We start from the raw sequence: 17,983 nt of genomic DNA, 5'->3' as shown, positions 1-17,983 counted from the left end.
AAGGATCTGTCTTCCCTGGGACATCTCTCCCTTTCAACAGCTGAACAATTGAAAACTAATGTAACTAACAAACTGGAAGCCTGCATTTCTTATATCAAAAGAAGGGAGTTTTATATTGACCTTTAAATCTTATCGAGGCCACAGACATCCGTAAATAGGAGGCAGCTATCAGCCAATTAAGTAAATGTTGACTAAAAGTTTTATATAGTGTCGGTATTCTAACAAGACCTGGAATGTTATGCTTATCAGCTAGTGGGAAGTAGTACTGGTAGGCTAGTAGAGCTCTGAAAATGAAAATAACAGCAACAAAATATAAATGTTTTATATATGTTAATATATGTTTAGTGGTATTCCATGTACGAGTTACAGACCATCACTATAAGCAGTAGATTGATCATTTAAGAAAGGAAATATTACAATAAACAGAGGGGCAGATAATCAATTGTCAGAATTTTGTGTCAACACGTTATAGTGACAAGAAACTTTGTCCCAAAAAACGACACATTTTTTTTAGTATTATTTCTCTCTAAAAATAGAACAGTTACGTTTCATAAATGTACGTTTCACTCACATACACTTTACAACTGTCATCAGGCTACAGACATTTTTGTTCTGTTTGTGTGGAAATGCTGCCCTCTCGTGGTCAATCAACGTCTATCAATGAACCGTCCCAACTAGATGAGGAACCAAGTTAAATTACCAGATTAAATTCATTCTATCGCTCATTAATTCTAACATCTGCTGTGTCACAGCAGTAAAGCTGTTTGTTTACTTAAAATGGCTCAAAAATGTCTGTACCATAATAAATAAATTTAAATTATTGGCCATGATACTCTTTTTTTGTTTGGTTATTTAGTTCAAAGCTCCAAGAGTTCATATTAAAATCACAATAAAACCAGGTTAACATATAACAGGCATGCGTATACAGAAACGGGATTTGAACATGGGTCAAGGATGGAAGGCAAGATGTTCACTGAAAAAAAAAAAAAACGTTCGCATTCATTTTTAGGTTGGAATTCCTTTTTTGTTACGTACATATCCCACCCATGGGCGCAGGTGTGCCTACCTGCGTTTTGGAAGTTTCAAACACGGAAGTTTTAGGACGATCGCGGCTCATTTTACCACTGCACCTACAGTGAGTGTGGGGGATAAGCTGTTCTGATTTAGCTTTCTTTTAGAAAGCTGTGCAAAAGTGAGGTGAAATAAGCAACACAGAGATCTGTTCTGGCAGTGAGCGTTAACAACCTATTTGGGCTTTCAGTACCGGGTCTTAGTGGGAGTCCGACCCAATGGCATCAACAAGCGCCCCGGCGGAGGGAGCGGGGCTCGCGGAGAGTCTGTCGATGCACGGCAGCACGGAGAAGCTGAGCTCCTCCGCCGTCAATCGCATCCTGATGGAGTTCCTGATTTACTTTGGCAGAGCCGTCTTCTTCTTCTACCCCGTGTATCTGACAGGGTACATGGGCCTCAGTATCAGCTGGGTGCTGCTGTGCTTGATGACGATCACTTGGTGGAAGAAAAACCGTCAGTGGAAAGACACCCGGATCGGAACCGCTATCGAATTTGTGGACAATGAAACACATGTGATCAACAAGGAGCTGAAAAGTACTTTACAAATGGCATCGTGGGTATGTAACGTGCTGATATGTGTTAAGCAGACTTCTACTGTTTGTCATTGAGCAGCTTAACTGGGACAAAAGGAACACTGACTATGCAGCCAAGTTGTGTAAAACAACAGCCTTACACTGTAGTACATGTCACACTTACTGTTGCCTTGACAACTATGCACTTTATTTGCATGACATGCCAGACTTGGGCTGAACCTCCCATACCCTCAGTGAAATGGGGAAAGGCAGCCGAATGTGCTGTCAATTTGCAGGAGGTTTCACCCATCCACATTTGATTACACCACACCCACACAGTGACTCATGGGAACCCAGAAGGGAGTAACATGGAGGAAGAGGAGGAATGCAACTTGTACAGTAGATGTGAAATCAGATCAGATTTTACCGGCAGGGGCCTATTGTGTATTGCAACTTGTTTTGTGAGTGAGACAGAGAGATGATGGTGGCATACTTACATACAGTGTTATGGTTTAAAACCTAAAGCAGAAGGTTTAATACATGCAGAAATGCATTTTAAGGTATGCATGCTTATGATTGGTGATGATTAAGACTGACTTGATGATTAAGTTTTCCCTCCTTAGCATTGTAGGCAGAACTCACTGGATGTTTATCTGGATAATGAGTGGACATGCTTGTTTGGTACAAGACACAACAAAAATCACATCATCATTATATTTTTTCAGTGAAAATGAAATGCAAAAATGACCATTACAACTGAATCTTGACTGAAATCACAATCGCATTATCTGTCAAAATAAATGCAATATGATTTTTTTCGTATATCGTTCAGCCCTACTTCTAACTGAACTGTCATGTTTTGTTTTTCAGGTCCATTTCCCTGATGTGGAGAAAGTTCACTGGCTTAACAAGGTAAGTTATCTCTGTTAAAAGTAAAAAGCAGAGCCTATCTTTCAGTTTTCATGGATATAACTTTCCACCCCACATGGCCTCCATTTGAAAGCTTCCCTCGTACACTTTAACACATCACCAATATTGATTAGATTTTTGTGACTGTGAGTTCCAAAATCTGTGTCTGACTACCACTGTACCTCAGAAAATAGCATAGAAACAGTATGATGCGTAGTGCTTTTACATATTCCCTCTGTTTAATAACTTAAATTATAATTGCTGTTTGATGAAGGCGTGGAACCAGTCTGTTCTCACATGCTCTGTTTCGTCATGTGTTCAGGTGCTGGAGCAGGCCTGGCCTTTCTTTGGGATGTACATGGAAAAGCTCCTCAAAGAAAACATCCAGCCGGCTGTCAGGCTCTCCAGCCCCGCTCTCAAAATGTTCACTTTCACTAAAGTCCACTTTGGACACATCGTGAGTTGAAGTTTTTCTACTGTTTATATTTGTCCTCCATTACTCACCTTTACGCTCAGTGCATTATCAAAACCATTTAAAACCTCCTGTTTCCTTAATTCCAGCCTCTCAAGATCACAGGGATTAAAGCCTACACCCATGAGGTGGATCAGAAGGAGGTGGTTCTGGACATGAATATATGGTCGGTTGGAGACATTTCTCTCGTCAGAGCTGTCTTATCATTAGGTGTTAAACGTGTTTTGGTGAACAATAGCCGAGTGGGTGTGCAGATTGTTTCCCCTTACAGTCATTTAGCGCTCACCACCACTGTTCACTTTGCAGTTATGATGGTGATGTGGACATCGACGCTGAGGTGCAGGCGCCAATTGTAGCTGGTGTGAAAGGACTCAAAGTGAGCATCTCATTTTTCTGTTCTCTTGTTATTGTCACCACACTGTATGTGTTGACATCTCTTGTAAAAATTGTCCCGAATCTTCCAGCTCAAGGGGATGCTGAGGGTAATTTTGGAGCCCCTCATTGGTCAAGTACCATTGGTGGGAGGAGTCACCTTTTTTTTCATTCGGCCCCCGGTGAGTACGCACAGATGTTTCCATTGTCTTATTGTGAAAGCTATGTGATTATTCATTATCAAAACGCTAAACTGTGTTTTTCAGACCCTTGAAATCAACTGGACTGGCATGACCAACCTGTTGGACAGTCCTGCCTTCAGGTTAGTTTCCACAGAAATCCCTGGACAGCCTTAATAGTTGCTTCAATCTTTTGCTGTTTAGTTATCATGTTGTAAAGCTCACTGGTCTCATCTGTGCATTTCCAGTTCGCTGTCTGAGGAGACCATCATAGACATAATTTCCTCGCTCATGGTGTTGCCCAACCGCATGTGTTTTCCCCTCATAGACCAGGTCAAAGTGGACCAGATGAGGTTCCCACTACCTCGTGTATGTAAGACATGCTTTAGCATTTCCATGTCATGTAATCACCTTCATTTGCTTAACTTAAGTCACTTACATTATTACATGTTTCAGGATAAAAAAATTAAAAAAATCTTGATGCTATTTTGACCATTGCAGCCTTTTATTATACATTAGATAGATTTTGTATTTCGTTTTTTTTTGTGTGTGAGACAATGTTCTCAGTTTAAATCATGCTCTCCTCCTCTGCTCCTCAGGGTGTGGTGAGGGTCCACCTGCTGGAGGCCAGAGACCTGTTGGCTAAGGATACATACATGATGGGTTTGGTCAAAGGCAAATCAGACCCCTATGCGAAACTCAGAGTCGGCAACCGAAATATCAAAAGCAAGACCGTCAAAGAGAATTTGCATCCGAAATGGAATGAAGTGTATGAGGTAGTGTAACACTGACATACGGCAGCTGTCATGTGAAAACTCCGGTCATTGTACTATAGTTTTTTTCAAATTTTCATGATTTTGTTTCAATAATTGGATTACTACTTTATTCAACCAATTTGGGGCATTTAAATTTTTTTGTAAACCTCCTGGATAAACTTAAAAATGCATGAGGGATATGATCAAGATTTTTTTCTTACCCATTAATCCTGCATTTACTCTGGTCTGAAAAACAACTAAACGACCGAAACACATTTCTTTATTTGTGAAAGGCAACGCGAAACACAAATACTTTCTGTCACAGATTTCACTGAAAATCACTGTTAGCCACTCATTGTTTGAAAGCTGAGATTTTCCCCTATTTGTGACACTTTCCTGCAATTTCAAATATGATTCTCATCATCTAAGATCATGATTATTTTGTGTCATCTTCTAAAGCTTTGCTCTAAATGTTAAAATCAGTGTGCTGAACTAGGGCATGGACCTTTCCATCAACTGTCCCATCCGAAAGACTTTTCGTAAACATCCACTTTTCCTTTATCTGTGTGCAGTTTGTCGTCCATGAGGCCCCGGGGCAAGAGTTAGAGTTGGAGCTATATGACGAGGACACGGATAAAGATGACTTCCTCGGAAGGTAAGACACTATCTAATAACAGGATTAATGCAGTTTGAGTCACGTGTATTGTATTCACTACACCACATACCAGTCATGTAATTTTATCACTCATTGTTTCACATATTTGACTGTATTACCCTGAAACACATATCTCACCATGACAATACATAACAAAACCCAAGGTAAAAAGGATGTCAAAAATGTATTAATACCATTATTGGCTTGATTACTATTATTATTAGCTATTAAGAAGCAAATAATAAAAATGAAACCACAAATCTTCAGACTTAAGAGGAAAAAAAAAACCAAATCTTAGCAAAGCGACAGTGACTGTATGGCTCTGTTACTTAGCATGGTGGCTAAAATAATCTTTCCACTTAGAGTGTCTTACATATGAAGATGATAAAAAATTTAAAAGTATGTTTTCAGGCTGGATATGTGCTTACAACTGACCTCAGCTTTCGTGTGTCAGGTAGAGTCATCCTCGTCCAGCAATCTAATATAGGAACTTTGTCTGTGTAATTTGTTGTCATTTAAAATCTTTAAATTTGTGAGTTTTCTGGGTGAAACAGTATAACAGGTATAAGGTTTTCAGTCGCTACTATATTTCATTATGATACATGGTTTTTCTGCATTAGGTATAACCTTGATTTTGGAGAGGTGAAGAGGGAGAAAGAGATGGATCAGGTGAGCTTTTATTTGATGCTGTGATTGCACTAAATAAAGTTAAGTGTATCTTTTTGCTCTGCTGTGGAAAAAGTGGTATTCACAAAACGATTTCAGCACTGCAGGATATTGCAGAGAACTGTTTCTTATTGTTTTGATTCTTTACAAAATATCTTGAAAATTTCCAGATTGGAAAAACCCCCCTCGATGCTAATGTTTTTATAACCATTTTATTGATGTGATGGCAAAATCTTTATAACAATGTCATGTTGATAAGTGAATCTTTCTTGCTGTTGTAGTGGTTTCCTCTGGAAGGGGTCCAGAATGGAGAAGTTCATCTCAAGCTCCAGTGGTTTTCCCTTATGACTGACCCCAGTCTGCTGAGTCAGGTGCAGTAGCCTCCGCGTTTACATAAATCTATATTCAACTTGACGGTCTCCTGGCCACCATTCTTAACTGTGGGCTGCTCCTGTGTGAAACTGAGTTACCATCAGTTAGTCAGTTGTGTAAATTGTGTATTGCTCTCTGCCTTCACGCTCTCCCAGTCTGCAGATGGCCTTGCTTGTGCGATGCTTGCGGTGTACCTGGACAATGCCTCAAACCTACCAGTAAGTGTCTTTGGACAGGGACTGTTGCTGTTGAGAGGCGATGGTGCGACGTGGATGAACAAATTTGCTGACGTGTATTTCTGTGTTTGTCTCCAGAAAGACCACAAGGAGATCACTGAGCATCACAAACATGGGAAGCACTCAAAGGAAGCTCGGGTAAGATGAAAGATTTTAAACCTTAGAGTATTGTTACATAAAGGCCCGCTGCACTCTCTCTCCCGCCCCGCATTCACTGTGTAACAGTTGTTTGTTGTATTGTACTAAAGTGCAATACCTCATTTTTGCCCTTGAAAGAAGGTTGAATGCTCTGCTGTCAAGAATAAACAGACATTGGTATAATGTTTATTTTTCATCCGCCAGAGGAACCTGAGAATAACATTTCATTATTCATACATACATAATCAATATGAATGCACATTGAATTTTTCACCAGTCCACGACTGGTCTTCATAACCTGTTTTGAATTGGTGGTGATTTTCAACACTTTTCTTCTCCAAACTGTTCATAAGATATATAGTCTGTACCTGATTTAACACCAGCGTATGAAAACACTTAATCAATGGATCTTTGGTATGCAGAGGCCCAACCCCTCTTCCAACAGAACCTGTTTGTACAAAGGTTTTATCCCTGGACATTCTCCATATGGTGTGAAGAAGACTTCACTTGTATTATCTTACATCTGCAGCATACCATATTCAGTTAACCCCTTTTTGAAAAATCTTTCTGTTGCAGAAAAAGCTGCACATGGCCTTATACTTAATGGGTTGTCAAATGCTTTTTACACATCTACCAGAAACCATATTCTTGAAAAATGTAGTATGTTTGAAAGATATAGCAACTTTATATTTTAATTGGTAGCTCATGTCAAAAGAGGATTGTGTGTTGGATTTAGAGTAAAGAAAATATGTGATAGAGAATATTTTACCAGTGTTAATTCTTTAAGTGTTGAATGAAGCAGTCAGGTAGCTTCTCTTTCACTTTACTGCCTAACAACTGAAGGTCCTTTTGTATCTTGATGTCAGATGAAAGCCTTAGTCACATCGGATACTTTCCGCTGGTGCTCAAGGTGTATTTGTCCCAGTTTGTAGCTGGTATTTCCCGTTTGTCTGGTGTATGTCTGACATTTTATGTGGGTGTGTTATTATCAGCTGGTGTTCATGTGGCTAGATTTCCTCTTTCAGCTGAGGCTTGTGTAGGGCGTGTTTTCCTGCTTATAGAAACATGCAGAGAAGAGCTGATTTGTAAGTGAATATTTTTGAGGTGAGGATGTTTTTTGAGGCTCACTAAATAATCATTAAATCTCTGATTATTAGGCAGTTCTAGGTTCCATATTAATACTGTGAAAATATCAAAGCACTCAGTCCACAGAGAATTGCACACAGTCTGTATTCAGAAACTGACCCTTAAAATGTGCCCGGAGGACTTCTGTAACTTTGTTATGTCACAACAAAGCAGTCACAGCTCAAGCCCCGCTTGACTGGATCTACCATCCAACCTTGCAGGATTTGGTTTCTCTGAGTGTTTCCATGCTATATTTTTATTCAATCGCTCAGAAAACAGCCAGCCATGAGAAGAGTGGCTCAGATCCTCTCTTCTGATTGGCTCACCGACCTGTTGTTACTAGAGCTCCAGAGAGAAGCCTGAGAGATGAGAAGTAAAACTACACTGAGATGGTTTATGGTTCTTAAAGCCACAAATATATCTTCTTATGAAGCATCACTTCAAATAAAACACAGGAAAAGTGTAAAATATGGGACCTTTAAATCCCACCCATCTGATAATTGAGGCAGTGCTAAACAAATTGTGAGAGCTATTTAAGGAAACTATTTGTTCCAGCCTGTTTAACAAACCTACCTCACTTCAAGGTGTCCTAACGTGAACTGTGAACTGAAACCATTGTCTCTGAATGCCCTCTGCTGGCCACTGTGTCAAAATACACTCTCCAAAGTGTGACCACTGAGATGTGAAAGAAAACGCTGAATTTCCTCATGCTTAGGTTTCATTATCCTGGAATGTTGAAATGACAGTCAGCAACGCCTGTGCTAGCTGTGCGGCATTTCGAACCAGTAGCATTCAGTCGTAATGAAAGGTTGTGTAAACATCTGTTTTACACGTCCCAGATGGTGTGCTGTGTCTGCAGGGCATTGGGGAGTAAAATGCAGAACCTACCTGACCTGGAAGCCATCAGACTGCCTGCAGACAAACCTCCAAAATTAACTTGTGTTACAGTTAATGTTAATGTTAATGAGTAAAAGCAGCATTTTAATGGCAGAATTGTGTCATATGGGAAACAAGCACCGCAGTTAGCTGAGATGTCATCAAGTAGTTGCAAATATATCGTTGATAATGGCGAGTCACTCTACCTATAAGTCTGGGTGCAAACTCATATCCCGTACTGTTCCTGAGGTTTTCGGCTCACATGTTAAGGGCTAAGGGCTGTTACACTTTAAGTGCTCTTTATTTGATTGTGCAGAATAATCAGTTTACATTACATACCCTGATATACAATATAACCAAATCATTCAGAAGTTAGCATCTCAATTTGTTACTTAACACACACAGTGTTTGATGATCCTAATTGATTGATCAGTCATAGACAAATTCTACCATCATTTTACACTTGATGGATACTCCTGACCCTGTATTCAAACTGCATCAGCATAACAATGAGTTACTTCACTTTTTAAAATCAGTCTTTGCTGCCCCCACTGGGTGTTTAAACTCTGATATTAATGTGTATGTTTTCCTCTCAGCCAAAGGAGATAGACATCACACCAACCACTTCTTTACCTTTGTCTCAAATTGTAAACTGCTTTTAATATTGACACTGACAGAAACGGGTCGATGAAGCAGTGGTAATAGTTTATCAGAATTTACACACACTGTCAAACTGATTTGTTTTCAGCTCACAAGGAAAACTGCCAACCCCAACTCCTTTGTGGAATTTTCCATCGGTGAGGACGTTCAGAAAAGCAAGGTACTCTTTCCACTTTATCACGTTCAGCACTATTTTCTCTTTAATTCATTATGTCACTGACAGACTGAAATGCTTTACTCTTACATGACATGTCTGTGGTGTAAAGATGTGTCACAACACAGTAGTTAACACAATAGTTGTTTGTCTAGCTGCAGCAAAAACAACTGACTGTCTTCTTTCCACAGGTTGCGTATGCATCCAAAGACCCGGTGTGGGAGGAGGGCTTCACCTTTTTTGTGCATAATGTTAAAACACAGGAGTTAAAAGTTCAGGTTAGTAATATAATGTTGCACAAGACGTACAGGTGATTTCTAAGTATCTCCAGTGTGTCTTAAAACATTGTAAAACACTTGTCATATATTAATCTCCCACTTTAAAACGTAATAATCACTTGAAAATCTTTCAGATCTGAGCTGAAGAAAATAGACGTGAAAGCCACAGTATATATGTAGCTGGACAGTCAGACCCCAAGACAGTGTATCAGTATGATCATAAGCAGAGTTGTTCTGATACCGATACTAATATCGGAAATATCTCCGATACTGGCTTGAATACGGTATCTAGTATCGGCGAGTATGCAAGTCTATGAACCAATCTGATACCACAAATTTATTAATATATATAGAACTTTACAGTTCACACTTGGACAGGAGTTTTCCTGGAAATCAATTCTTCTTCTCTGCTCTAAAACACAGGAAGTTGCTCCTTGCAGCCACTGGCCACTGCTGTTTTAGAGTGGTGAAGAATTGATATGTGGTGAAGAATTGATATCTGGTAAATAGCTATCATTAACATTAGCCATTAGCAAAATCTCAGCCATATGTTACATTGTAAAGTCTCACCAGTAAAAAGGCAACGTGTACATTATGCAAGGCTTTAATTTCGAGTGGTGGCACTAGTGTTAGAAAGTAGGTTTTTTTGAGAGTTAGATAATAATTTTTTGAGATTAGATAATAAAAGAAAGATTTTATGGCTTTAATGTATCTGTTCATGTTTAAAAAGGGTTTTACCTGAGCAATAGAACAATTATTACAATCATATCACATACAGGGTTAGTTGTATACAGCTGGTTATTATTTTTAATGCAATGGTATTGGATCACTGCTTGGTATCGGCCAGTTTTTTATCTGTCTGTTCATGTGGCTCAGGTCAAAGAGCAGGAGAAGAAGACTTCACTTGGCTCTCTAAACTTGCCCCTGGGTCGCCTCCTCAACACTTCCAACATGACACTGGACCAGCGCTTCCAGCTGGAGCGCTCAGGAGCAAACAGCCAGATCAAACTGAAGGCCACTCTCAGGGTGGGTACATAAAAATTCACTTTATGCAAAACATACTATGCCAAAACAACATTCAGCTATTGGCGCTTAATGAGAACTTGCAAGTGAGCACTACTATTCATGATTTTACATTACCCATGTCCTCAATTCTATGATAGATTCTTGCTTTGGAAAAGCCTCCACCCAAGATTATCCTCAATCCTCCACAAGCCAAACAACAAAAATCACAGACCAACCAAGGAAGTAATGGCTCTGTATCCAATCCCTCCGTCGCTACATCCTCCTCTCCAGCACTTTCCTCCAACAATACCCCCGCTAACCAAGCTTCATCTCCAACGTGGGCAGCCGATTCCCAGAATGGCTCTAATAATGATTATTTAGCTCACCGCCGGGGTTCCTTCCTGGCTTCTGAAACCCGGCAGTCGTCTCCTTCCACATCCCACATGCGTCGGTACGACTCCCACAGCCTGCTGTCGGATAACTCCATCGCTTCGTCACGTTTTGACCTCTCAGAGGGAGCCTCGTATCCAGAGTGAGTCTAGAGCTTGGTTTTGTATGTGTCCACACGTCTTTTTCAGGCCTGCAGTGTGCTGACTTCTCACTTTTCTCCAGTCATTAACTTAACTCTGTGTGTTTCAGCAACAGTAATAAAATGAATAAAAGTGTGATTGAAGAAATGTTTTTTTTTTTTAATCAATACAGGGCTATTAGGAAACATCAGGGTTCATTTGGGGAGATCCACCTGACTGTACGTTACGCCAACCTGAGGAACAAACTCATCATTCTGGTTAATGCCTGCAGGTACAGTAGAGGTTTCTGACATAACTTCACCTACCTCCAAGGTGCGTGGAGAAAGGAAAGAGGTAGAAACTCCAGAATCGCTAGCAGTATACAGAAGAACTTTTAAATTAGACTGACACATTTCAGCTTGTAGCCTTCATCAAGGTAATCAAGCCAAAAAGCATTGGTCTAATAACAAAGTTCCTCTGTATACTGCAAGCATTGCTGGAGTTTTGACCTCTAATGCTTACACCAGAAAAAACAACAAATTGGTGTATTTGCAAATTACTTTCCTTCATTGGGTGAAAGTGAAATTCATATGGCTGAGCTGTGTGCAAACCCAGCTATGATAGCTCATTGTGTGTACCTGTTGCCTACAGGAACTTGTTCCCCTGCAGTGACAATGGTACAGACGCTTATGTCCGCCTGTATTTGCTCCCTGACCAAACCTGGAGACACCGCAAGAGGACACAAGTTAAGAGGAGGACAATAAATCCCGTCTTCAATGACAAGTAAACTCTGTTCTGATTACCAATGTCATGTAGATACTGTATAGTAAAAGCTCAGACGTTGAGAGTAAACTCTACCCTCTTTTAACACAGGTTTGAGTTTGATGTGTCATTTGAGGAGGCACAAACAAGGAAGTTGGATGTGGCAGTGAAAAACAACAAAATGTTCCTCACACGGGAGAGAAAGGACATTGGCATGGTAGTTAATGCTACAATGACCTTGTTATCGATGAGACAAATACACAGCCGCTGCATCTCCAGATTCGTTATGGTTCAATGTTGTCGATGTTTTCATTTCATACATAAGTTGCTGAACCAGTGTCCTGACTGCTATGGCTATCACATTTTTTGCAGTTTGCAGCTCAGTCTGAATATTTGACTGAATTTTCAACCTCTGCTTTCCTCAGGTGATGATAGATCTTTCAGCGATGGATCTGGCCAAAGGCTCCACAGAATGGTATGGTCAATAGTTTTCTACTTTGCCATGATTTGGATGATACAGTAGATATACAGTTAATATTTCTTGGTATTTTGCTCAGAATGGGACACAACATTGAATTTGATGTTCATCAGAACTAAGATGAACTATGCTGAATTGCAATATTAGTGCTTCCTTCCAGAACTGTATAGATTTTCTTGCTGTCATTACTTTGTTCAGGAAAGGCAATCCCATCTAACCAGCTTCTTTGAGGAAGGAGTTTGATATTTTGGGAAGTAGGCTTACTTGCTTTCTTGCCAGGGAGTGAAATGAAAGGATTAATACCACTCTCATGTCTGTACAGTAAATATGAAGCTACTGTGAGCAAGCTACGATAATCTTAACCAGCAAGCAGCTGGAGCTGTCCACAGGTAACAAGATCCGGCTTACCACACAGCTAAAGATCATGAATTAACACATTGATTTATCCTCTTTGTCTAATCCGTACAAAAACCTTAAAGTAAAACCCACACTTTTATGAATGGGGTTATGTAATGGACTATTTCTTTGCCGGGAGCAATAACTTATTAGTCTTGTGGTTTCCCCATTTCCAGACTTTGTGATAAGCTAAGCGAACTAGCTGCTAGCTCCAGCTTCATATTAGCTGCAAATTAGCTTCATATTTAGACATAAGATTGTTATCAATCTGCTCATTGAATGCTCAGCATGAAGCAAAGAGGTATATTTCCCAAAATGTTACATCGAACAAATGAAATAACTGACTCTCTTGGTTGGAGAGCAAAGGTCCTCTCTGTTCAATAGTAAAGATGTATAGAAATGTATGTAAGGAAACAAAGGATTCAAGTAAAATTATATGAATATTTCACATCTCTTTCCTCTTAAGGTATGAGCTCACTCTGCCTGGGCTGAAGAAATCCAGCTAGTAGGTGGAATTATAAAGAGCAGCACCTCAGCCACTGCAAGGCAAAATGCAGGGCTGACAAGAAAATTGCGTATTTATTTGTATTCCTTATCATCTCTGGTCAGATTTTGTTTTTTCCAAATGCAGCACTAAACTTATCTCAGATACATGCATCATATTTATATGTCAAAGTGTGTATGGTCACAGGCACATACTGTATTCCAAACCCCAGTCCAACTTAAGCTGGGCATAAAGGATTTGTGTGCATCTCGTCTCACTTACAGATATCCCAAATGATTTAATAAAATATTCAGATTAGAATATACTGTTGTAAATGATCTGGAGCAGAGCAGACAAACAGTTATAAATAAGACTTTCAAACATGCTTTGGTATCCCAGATAATGTTAGCATAAGCATTTGTAAGTATTAGTTGGGTTGATGGGTAGAAACCAAATTATTCTGAAAAATAATGCTATTACTAAACATTTTTCCACACACACAAAAAATATGTAATTCACCAGAAAATGTTTGTATTTGTACTTTATTGATAAACAAGGTGATATCTTTACTTTGGATATTTTTTGTGAGAGGTTTGGTTTTTGACTTGATCTAAGCCAAATTTATCCTTCTGTATTTTCATGTAAATAGCTGTATTTACAGTTTTATGTAATATATTAAGGGAAATAAAGTAAAAAACAAACAAACAAACAAACAAAAACAAACAGGTGTGTTTGTTTCAGCAGTCCACAAGAGTCATTGCATCGCTTTAATATACACTGATACCCACATAGTCACAGCTGGAAGGTGTGGTGTGTGGGCAGTTCTGCTGGAACAGTCCTTGCTCAAGTGCATCTTGGCCACAGTTACTAAAGGAAGTAATGAATATATCTTTTAAACCACCTGGTCTTTAAGTGATCTTCTGTTTTCTTTATTTAAAATACACTCCCTAAACTTTTATGAGTGGTTTACAGAAAAAAAATGCATTATAGAACTTGATAAACAAGTTTGTATATCCCTGTGTAAACTATCTGTACAGTCTTTGGTCTTGATTAATCCTGAGCTGCTTTATCTGTTATCTATTTTAAATTATTGAGTAGCTGGAGAATATATGAAACCTTTCCAGTTCTGGTGTTTTTGAATTGACTGTTTAAATTGACTGTAAAAGTTGTTTTCAGCTAACATTTTATTGCAAGTTTAAATACCTTAAAGCAAATAAATGTTGGATTTTTCAGTGTGAATATGAGCATAATCGGTTGTTACCAGTTCATACAATCTATATGATTTTCCTGTCTGTATGTGTAAGCCCTGGGATATATATTGTATATGGATGTGCCCTGCCTTTCACCCAGTTAGTTGCTGGGCTTCAGCCCTTGTTAGCCGCACAGTCCTGGCCCCAGCCTGAGGGGAGATGGACTTGGACATTCAGCTCAAAGGAGAACAGTAGACTTTAACTTTAGGGAATGTTGGAAACTGCCTCGGGCCTCCAACTCATAGGGTCCCAAATAGTTGTATCTATACTGTGATGTTTTGGTATAAAACATCAAATGATGTTCCTACATATATACTCAATATTTACAAAATGCCTTCACTTGTTCTATTACCAGTAGTGGCATACACTAGATGGATGGACTATTCCATCATTTGGCTGCACACATCTAAACATCCCTGTTGCTAAAGTCAAACTACAGTATCTAGACTCCAGGTATTCTACACAAAGTCAGATGCTGACGCAGAGTTATCACAGTGGACATTTTAAAAATAAAACATATGGGAGACACAGCAAAACTCCCAGCAGTAACCACCATTTGAAATTGAGTAGCTCTTAGTATTGGCTGAATAAAGATAAATAGACTGTTTCAGAAGGTTTCACAAATCTGAAACGGTGTCTTAAAGACTCTGGACCTTATCTGATGTGGCCTAGATGTGGAAAAAGCAGTGAAATCTCCTTTTTGTGTGTTCACAACTAGAATAAAGGCCTCACAAATCTGAAACTGTGTGATAAAGAGTCTTTATCTTTAGCGTTAAGGCTTTATTCAAAATGTCGAATACCCTTTCGCGACAGGTGCATAAGTTAAGTTAAAACACAAGTTTCCCTTAACTTTCCCTTTAACTGCCGAATCGAACCAATAAGGTCAAAGCTAGCTTTAGCGTCATCAACTCCTGCTGGGGCTAAGGGGTTCACGAGTTCACCATTGCTTACGTAGCAACGGTCCTAGCAACGGCACAAGCTTACATTAGCTTATGATAACTTTGCACAAGTACCAGCATGAATTCAGCTAGGGACAACACAATTTCCGACAGTGTAACATTCTTACCACAAAACCGACCACGGGTAAGTTTAGCAAACACTCCAACTGATGTTGGAAAATGTCACTTGGTGTTTTAAAGCTTTTAATTCACTACCTGCCACTTAACTGCCTATCACACCCAGCTAACGTTTTTCAGTTATCGTGCAGTCGACACTTGACAATAAAATAACAAAATTATTAGTGTTTTACCAGCCATGTTCTAGGTTGTTAGGTTGTATGCTTATTTTAATCCACACACATCTAACCGGTCTGCGAAACCAGCACCAAACGAATGTCCATTGTCCAGGTCCATAGAAAACAACCGTGGATGGAAACCAAACCTTCATTTTCGCTGCATCCCCCACAACCTCAAGGAACTGAAGAGGCTGTGAAAAGTGGGTTCAAACATCAGAGTTATGATCACATGTAGTATTTTAAGATACTGCTGTAATTTGTAAGAGGTATTTATGGAAATTCTGTGGTTGTGGTTATAGGTGATCTGCTGAGTGGAGTGACAGACTGTAGACCAAGTAAAAGTTATGGCAGAAGCCAGACCCTTTTCCAGAACAGAAAGGCAGTGCAGATCCCTGGGGCCTTCAAACACTGCAGCAGTACCCGCACAAAACTCATTCAAAAGCCCAAGAATCTCCGTGAAATGCTGGTTAAATTCATATGGTTAGTTGCACCATCTTATATAGTCATTTTATGTATTTATTCATCTCTACATCACTGTTTCCCCTATATGGTCTGGACTCCAACTAACTAACTAAATAACTAAGCACTTAAGTAAAATGTGATAGTGAAATTTGTTTCTTATGATAAAGCATTTGGGCAAATCCTTTTTAATCTCAGTTTTGTACTGTAAGCCATAGCTAAGACTAAATAATTGCTGCATTACACTGCCCAGGATGCTGTACTGTGTATATCAATGAGGAGGCACTTGACTCCCATTTAATCAATTTTTCTATTTTTATTTAGTCAACAGGAGGAAGAGGATGGCAGCAGTCCACAATGTGGCTCTTCCAAATTTACAGCACAGAGTGACAGTGAAATGGTGAAATGCAGCACGCACTTGATGAATTATATATATATATATATATATATGTTATATTACAGGCCCTCTTTTGTTGTGCACATGCCCATAATGAAGACATTGTGCTCATCATTCTTTGACATAATCCTTTCAAGACACTTGATATGGTAGCCTTTGTCGCTGTTTGGTTTTGTTGGTCTTAGTGGTTGCAGTTGCTAGGTACAGTGTGTTTTCTCTGTGTTCTATCTTTTTTCTTCACTTAAAATTAGATATAATTGATAGCTTTTAATGATATTTATATAATGACCTTTTACAATTCTTAACTGTACTAACGCCAAGCAATAAAACTATCATAGTTTTTTTCATTTTGGCATTTTTATGTGTAGTGGGTTATAGTTGACACATAAATCAGTGAAAACTGAAAATGTGTAGCTCAAGTACACATCTTGGTAAATATAGTTAGCATTGGCCATTAGAAAATGAATATTTACACACTGAATCATATGCACCACATAAATTTAAGCTTAATCTCAATGATGTCCTGTCACAAAAAAAAATCATGTCAGACATTGTTTAAAAAGTCCCTACGGTTACTGAAAATGGTTTATAATATTCTTCCCATCAGAGATACAACTACTACATCCAGAAAGGGATAGACCTGGAGAATGTGTCTCCTCTGGAGGACTCTTGGCTGAAGAACATTCTGAACATGGTGCCATGCCACCTGAAGAGCCTGTACACACCATTGGAGCTGCTGGTCGATGAGATCAAGGAGGACTACGCGCTCAGCGTCAAGACAGCAATCAGTATTTATTTTATTCAACCCAAAATCTTTGGTGACTGGATAATTTGCAAATCAGAAGAATGTTGTAAGAAAAATTGTTTGTTTTAATATCTTTTGTTTGTGATTTCAGTTAAATTTACATTCAGAGATTCAAGAGAAAGTGAAAAGGACAAAGTAAAAGATCTGCCCCCTCACAGACTTGAGTAAGTCAGCAGGATGTGATGGAGAATGTTGCATGTTTATCAGAAGTATATGGTGCCTCTACCTAAGCGTACTGTGTTGCATGGCTGTCATGACCAGGCCATACAGGCATTCCTTGTTTCCCTTGTACAAGGGAAACCTAGGACCTAGGTTTTAATAAGCAGTGACTGGAAGTCTATAGAATGATGAATCATATATTTTGGCAGAGTAAAAAAAGTTTGTTCTTCTCAGTCCCTCTGTTTCCCATCTTTCACTGTCAGACTGGAGGTATTGCCAAAACCATGGAACAAAGCCTTTGTTCAGGCACAAAAGAGGATGAGAGATAAGCTTCATTCTATCAACCCAACTATGCTGCAAGTGCTGTACCTTTGGCATGTCTCTTATAAGTAAGTATGCTGGATATATTTTTTTTTACTGCAGTTAAAACTCCATCCCATCTTAATTTCATTAAGTTTACTATGTTAACTAGAATAAAACTGAGTTTGACCAACTTTAGTCAAGTTAGCCTTTTAAAATATTGCAAATTGCAAGTAAATGCTGCTGTTTAATGGCATGGACAGAGACAGATCTTAACAAAGTGTTCAGTAGAGGAAAAATTGTGTTAGATTGATC

General features: G+C 39.1%; 2 protein-coding genes across 2 annotated transcripts in view; both read left to right on the top strand.

Moving 5' to 3' along the window:
- The first annotated feature begins 1,006 nt into the window (after positions 1-1,006).
- Positions 1,007-14,995, top strand: LOC111218738 (extended synaptotagmin-3-like). The gene is made up of 23 exons (XM_022741178.1): positions 1,007-1,628; positions 2,454-2,495; positions 2,815-2,949; positions 3,054-3,130; positions 3,271-3,340; positions 3,429-3,518; positions 3,603-3,658; positions 3,764-3,884; positions 4,115-4,291; positions 4,843-4,925; positions 5,546-5,594; positions 5,873-5,962; positions 6,119-6,181; positions 6,278-6,337; positions 9,087-9,158; positions 9,344-9,430; positions 10,307-10,456; positions 10,594-10,967; positions 11,138-11,236; positions 11,596-11,727; positions 11,818-11,923; positions 12,132-12,181; positions 13,047-14,995. The coding sequence occupies exons 1-23, from the start codon at positions 1,290-1,292 to the stop codon at positions 13,084-13,086; spliced, it is 2,562 nt and encodes an 853-aa protein (XP_022596899.1). The 5' UTR covers positions 1,007-1,289; the 3' UTR covers positions 13,087-14,995.
- A 336-nt stretch (positions 14,996-15,331) lies between these two features.
- dnah7 (dynein axonemal heavy chain 7) overlaps positions 15,332-17,983 on the top strand; it is a 72,534-nt gene continuing 69,882 nt past the window's right edge. The window contains exons 1-4 of the mRNA XM_022741294.1: positions 15,332-15,397; positions 17,012-17,192; positions 17,301-17,373; positions 17,632-17,757. Coding sequence (XP_022597015.1) covers positions 15,332-15,397; positions 17,012-17,192; positions 17,301-17,373; positions 17,632-17,757 — 446 coding nt within the window. The remainder of the gene's footprint in view (positions 15,398-17,011; positions 17,193-17,300; positions 17,374-17,631; positions 17,758-17,983) is intronic.

The sequence above is a fragment of the Seriola dumerili genome, unplaced genomic scaffold, assembly GCF_002260705.1.
Source record: "Seriola dumerili isolate Sdu_G_001 unplaced genomic scaffold, Sdu_1.0 BDQW01000052.1, whole genome shotgun sequence".
Classification (NCBI taxonomy): Eukaryota; Metazoa; Chordata; class Actinopteri; order Carangiformes; family Carangidae; genus Seriola; species Seriola dumerili.
Note: the sequence above shows the minus strand (reverse complement) of the source record. Positions and strands in the feature narration are given on the sequence as shown.